Here is a 6,000-nt window from a genome sequence, read left to right on the forward strand (position 1 = left end):
ATTTCCATCCACAGCCTCTCTGTGTGTGTCTTTTGTGTCCTGTTTCAGGTTGTAGAACTCATGACAGGTGGAGCCCAAACCCCAGTAACCAATGCAAATAAAATCTTCTATTTAAATTTACTGGCCCAATATCGGCTGGCCAGTCAAGTGAAAGAGGAAGTGGAACATTTCCTAAAAGGTGGGATCCTGTCTACTCTTGGCCTTGAAGTTAAAATACCTGTATCCGTGGTGTGGGTATGGCTTTAACTTGGCTACTTTGTTTCAGGCCTGAATGAGTTGGTCCCTGAGAACCTTTTGGCTATTTTTGATGAGAATGAACTTGAGGTAAGTGCTTACAATTCAGACTACTCTTGTTCTTGACCCAACATCCTCAGGAACCAACCTGGTGCACCTTCTGTTATGAGATGTAGCAGGACAGCTGTTTATGCAGGAGTTGGTTTCACTTTTGTCACTCTTCCATTCATTGACCCTTTCTTCAGCTTTTAAAAACTTAGAATATGAATGTTAGAAAGCAAATAACTAATTATTATAAAGAGTAATAATTAACATTCACTTATTCATCAAATATTATTGATACCAGTTAAGTAGTAAAGAATGTTGGTATCAGGTACAGTTTTCATAAAATCCCATGACATTTAAGGGAACACTAGAATTTATTTGTTCAGGTATATATTGAGTCCCTCCTGTATGCCATGTATTTTGCAGCACTAGGGAGATAGCAGTGAGTAAGACAAAGTTCCAGCCTTCATGGGCTATATTCTAGAGGAGGAGACAAACCAAAAGATGTGAACATATTTCAAAGTATTGGACCATAACACTACATTGTATATATATTTATTTATTTATTTAGGGACAGGGTCTCTCTCGCTCAGTTGCCCAGGCTGGAGTGCAGTGGTGTGATCATAGCTCACTGCAGCCTTGAACTCTGGCCTCAAGTGACCCTCCCACCTTAGCCGCCCAATACAGGTGCTAGCCACTATACCTAGCCTATATATTTATATACATAGTAAATATATTCTTATTTTAGGTCCTATAACAACCAAAAAAAAGCAGTAAGATGATAAATACCATTCTATAATTTGCAGAATTGAAGTCCACACCAAGTGTGGGCAAAGAATAGAATCAATTTGTCCTTAACTGCTAACGTGGTACAATGCAAGTTACTAGTTTTAACTTCCCATGGTTTTTATGAGGCATGTGTTTCTGCAAACTGTTTCCTTTAGGGAGGATAGTTCTTTAAAAATGGGGATTGGAGAAAGTGGTTTCTGGTGGTCTTGTATAATTCTTATTCTTATTGACTGAACTGGCTTGGAGAACAAGAATCAAAATCTTGTGTAATTTTCATCACATTTTGTACCTTCAGATGTGAAATCCAAACAAGATGAACTCTCCACATCTCAGCCTAAAGTTTCTGATAGACTTGTCAGTGCTTTTATTTTGGGGGCTAAGGAGTAGCTACTGGTATATTTTATTTTGAAGCAAAGCATTTGTAACAATTTGTAAAAGTGAGTAGAAAGGAAGGGCACAGTCTCTTACAGTTGTTCCACATCTTGCTCTTTGTGACTCATTAGCTTAGCAAGTTCTTTTTGAGGGAGCCAAGGCTTCTCAGGCTTAGTTTGGGCTTTTCTTGTCTCTTGACTAGGATGTATCATTCTTTATAGCTATTGGATGAGTATTCACAGTCTGCTAAGTAACATGCTGGATCCTGAACCGAATTAGGATATCAACAAAATGTTTAGGGATCTGATGTCATTAATGTTCTCATTTTTTGGCATACTTTTTAATTTATCTGATCAAGTAGAGGCAGGGCTAAAGGGAAGGTAGTAAAAGTTCAATCCAAAGGCCATCTGACAAATTCATAAATGGGGCCAGGGGTCTCCATCAAAGGAAAAGGTCTGCCTTTTCTCCCTGATGTTCCCAGACCAGACTATCAGTGAACAGTTGGGTTTTTTTTTTTTCCCTTTGTTTCAATTAAAAATAATCCATCACAGCAGTTCTGAGGGTGCTCATCAGAAACACTGGAATACTCTTTCAACCTACATGAGCTCAGAACCCATTCCTAGAGATTTTGATTCAGCAGGTCTGGGATAGGGCCACAAACATCTATATGGTTTTTAAAAAGCTATGTGATTCTTTTACCATGCTGGTTAGCAACCATGGGCTTATTGTACGTAATTGATTTTCCTAAAACAGTATTCTGGCATTATCCTCTCACCTTCTATCTTTTTCCTGGTGTTTACTTTCTTTGGCATTTTCCATGTTATCATAGGTGGTTTTGACCTTATGATGGATCTTTTTCCCTCTGACTGTTGTAGTCACACTCACTGTTTTTCTGTAGCTGCTGATGTGTGGGACTGGAGACATCAGTGTGTCTGACTTCAAAGCCCATGCAGTAATTGTTGGTGGCTCATGGCATTTCAGAGAAAAGGTAAGTGGGCCAAACTTGTTACAGTTGGATTTGTGCCAAGCTTGAAGGAAAAAATTTCAGAAGAAAAAAGTAGAGGAGTCAAAGAAGTTGGCATGTTGTTTGGGACACAGTGATACATATGGGAAAGATAGGTGGTTGTCCAGGCAGAAGGGAGCCGTGATCCCTAAGGGCTATCATGCCGACTGCCACAGGAATAGTAAATTGGAAATGCAAAGAAATAAAACCAGGCAATCAGTGACTACCCTCCTGACCATGTGACAATGTAAATTCCTGAAGAAGTTGTTAACGCTAACTATTCCTACCCATGTCCTCATAGAACTGTAACTGGGGTATAGCCCCACTTCAGGGTATCTTGTTCCTTCCCCCAGGGATCAAATCCTAGCCTGTGTACCACGTGTGATCCTTGTGCTCTCCCTGCCAGGTCATGAGGTGGTTTTGGACTGTGGTTTCCAGTTTGACCCAGGAGGAGTTGGCTCGGCTACTTCAGTTCACAACAGGCTCCTCTCAGCTACCACCTGGAGGCTTTGCCGCCCTCTGTCCCTCATTTCAGATTATTGCTGCTCCAACCCATAGCACGCTACCTACTGCACACACGTGGTAGGTATCTGACTGCCTGGTACATGCCTCGGGTTTCTGGTGGTATGAGTTAATCTCTTTTCCCCTTGCCCTTCCAGTTTTAACCAGCTGTGCCTCCCTACGTATGACTCCTATGAAGAGGTGCACAGGATGCTGCAGCTGGCCATCAGCGAGGGTTGTGAGGGCTTTGGCATGCTCTGACCACTCTCCTGCCATCCACTTGGCTCCCAGGCTCTCTGGAGCATCCAAGCACACATTACAGACATCGTAACTACTGACCCTGACACACATAACCATCAGCCAGAAGATGCCGCATGCTCCCCTGTGTCTGGAGTATTTTGTCACCTACAAGCCTTGTCCTTACCTCACCCCCTCCCTGCCCATGTCCGCCACAGGCCACTTTGGCATGGTATGTAAGCTGAGCTCTCCATTCAGTCATAAGAAGAGGACTGCACTGCTGTCATTTCATTTGGTCATTTGAAGAACTCAGTAGCTGAGGGAAGCTGGTGTGCAGAAAGCCTTAAATCCACACCTTACTCCACCTCCCTCTGCAGATACTTCTTGAAGGTGCCCTCTTTGGCCCTCACTACTAGACCAGACTGGTACCTGAGTCCTTTTTGTGGGTGGGATCATTGCCTCTTCTAGACAGGAGCCAGGAGAGACACAGATAGGAAGTGGCCCACGTGAGCAATCTTTGGTTTTGTCCCCCTTCACAATGGCAGGCACAGGCCATGGCACTGGACTACCTCTAATGAGGACTGATAGCACAAAAGGATCTTTTTTTGTGGTGTCAGAACTGGAAACAGCACTTTCCCTTCAGGCATTTCTGGAAATGATTATTAATCCATAAAGAACTCTCTAAGCTTTTTCTTGAATTTTAGCCAGTGAGAAAAGCAGATAGACTGAAGAATGTGAAGGATAACTGAGCGGTGGCCTCCAGTGCTTAATATGATTCTCCTTTAGGGTTGTGGGGCATGTCTAGGCACATGACTACTGAGGCTTTTCCCTGAGTTTGTTCCTTTGGGTGAGGGGTGGCTGGGCAGGGCCACTGACCCCCAAGTTAGGTAGTCTGCTGAGAGCTGGGGATTCTTTAGAGTTCTACTAAAGAAAATTTTGTAGCAAAGGATTGGAGCAGTAAGAATAGCTGCCAGCAATCCCTGATTCTCTCTGCACTTGGTGTTCTCTGATAGCATTAAGACAAAGGAATGGGGATCAGGAGTTTAAGTGCTTATCACAGGTCCCTGGGGTCAGGACACTGGGGACAGACATGGGAGTAGATAGATAGGTTGGACAGTAAATGCTTAGCCATCCCGGTACTTCCCTTCACTCCATCAGTTACCAGGAAGGAGACCTAAGGAGGAAGGAAGCTATGTTAGGTTCACTGTTGAGTGACGATTGAAAACTACCTGCTGCTATCTCTTGGAAGATGACAACACCCTTTTTCGTTACTGTTTCAGTGAAAACAATTTCAAGCCTCAAAATGTCATCAACTTCCCAGATTTCTGTTTTTAAGAAGGTTTTGTTGCAAGCTACCATTCCCGATGGGGCACCCAACTCTGAGAATATTACAAGCCATCTTTATTGCCAAAACCAGCAAGTACACAGAGTCCTGAGACAAGGCAGGACTTGTGGCAATGCCTTGGCCTCCTGGAAGCATGTCTGAGCCCTCCTGTTCCCAGGGATCATGTGAAACAAGCCCTCCTGAGCTGCTGCAGTTCCTGTCTGACCTCACTCCTTTGCAGTTGTCATTTGTCCTTTCTTGGCATGGGTGCTGACCTCACCTGTCCTTGGGTCCGGGATCCAGCAGCAGGGCTTCTATACCCCAGGATCCTCCATGCCACATGGTCACTGCTCACCTCAGGGACCAGGACAAGGTGCTGCTGCTTGCCCAAATTTTTTCCCATGGGATATGTACAGGAAAGTTTAGTCATCACCCTGGGAAACATGATGCTGCCCCTTGGGCCCAGATAGGGGTTTCCAGCTGAGGGCATGTGGGCTGGTTCTGCTGTTTTTGGCAGTTGTTCCTCATCTGGATTCTGCATTCTCCCCTCTGGCAGCCCTCCACAGACTGATGCTGGAGATTGAGTTGATTGTCTTGGCTAGATCTGTCATTTTACGCTCTAGTCATAGCACTTTTTCAGAGCATCCTAGGCACCATTGCAGCCCAGCTGGGGCAGCTGCATCCCTCTGGTGGTCCTTAGACACCGGAATCTTTGTTTAACAAAACCCTTTGGTACTGTTGTGGTTTTCTATTCTTCCAGTTTACTCTGTCTCTCCCCTAACTCTATTCAAAAGTATCTTTGCTCTTTTTCGCTTTCCTTTTGCTTTTTTTCTAATCCTGGTGTGGTACTAGCCAGTGTGGGGAAAAGGTACAATATGTCAGAGAGCAGGGAGTGTGTGCTATTTTTTGAGCAATTTTCTATTCATTTTTCTTATTTTGGCCAGTTATTTTATTACGCCCTTGTGGCCCAGGTACTTGGGGAGCCAGCTACCCTTCTGGCCTTTTAGTGTCTTTGAAGAAGAGCAGGCATCAAGCGAACACCAAGAGAGTGTTTCTGGAAATTCAGCAGAGACCAAGCCCTGCTACAAATTCACTGGGCCAGGTGAAAGGGCCAGAGAGTTGCAGCTGATAATGTAAATATTTTGTACAGTAAATAAATAAATGTTTAAAATAAGAACCAAGGAGCAAGTGGCTGCTTAAGTAGAGATTCACAGCTTAAATTGAAGGTGGGGAAAGAAAGGTTTAAAATGTTTTTGCATTCCCCAGTAGTTCCTCCATAAGTGATCAGCTCAGGGTAGAATGTACACCTAGAGCCCTAGCCTGTCCCATCCTTGCCCTTTCACCCTTCCCTGATTGCTGTCCATGGTGCCACGCAGGGCCCCTGTGCTCTTCCTCCCAAATAGCCATGGGGTGGGGGTGGCAGAGATACAAGTGTTTGTGCTCAGCTCTGAAGAAGAGACCAGTTTGGCAAGAGAAGAGGATATTTCTTCTCACC

General features: G+C 44.3%; 1 protein-coding gene across 3 annotated transcripts in view; it reads left to right on the plus strand.

Moving 5' to 3' along the window:
• AREL1 (apoptosis resistant E3 ubiquitin protein ligase 1) overlaps positions 1-5,682 on the plus strand; it is a 38,854-nt gene extending 33,172 nt beyond the window's left edge. For all 3 annotated transcript variants that reach the window (XM_045563900.1, XM_045563891.1, XM_045563909.1), the window contains exons 16-20: positions 49-178; positions 266-324; positions 2,339-2,428; positions 2,850-3,025; positions 3,103-5,682. In XM_045563900.1, coding sequence (XP_045419856.1) covers positions 49-178; positions 266-324; positions 2,339-2,428; positions 2,850-3,025; positions 3,103-3,205 — 558 coding nt within the window. In that variant the 3' untranslated portion in view covers positions 3,206-5,682. The remainder of the gene's footprint in view (positions 1-48; positions 179-265; positions 325-2,338; positions 2,429-2,849; positions 3,026-3,102) is intronic.
• The last annotated feature ends 318 nt before the right edge of the window (positions 5,683-6,000 follow it).

The sequence above is a fragment of the Lemur catta genome, chromosome 1 (assembly GCF_020740605.2).
Source record: "Lemur catta isolate mLemCat1 chromosome 1, mLemCat1.pri, whole genome shotgun sequence".
NCBI classification, from domain to species: Eukaryota; Metazoa; Chordata; class Mammalia; order Primates; family Lemuridae; genus Lemur; species Lemur catta.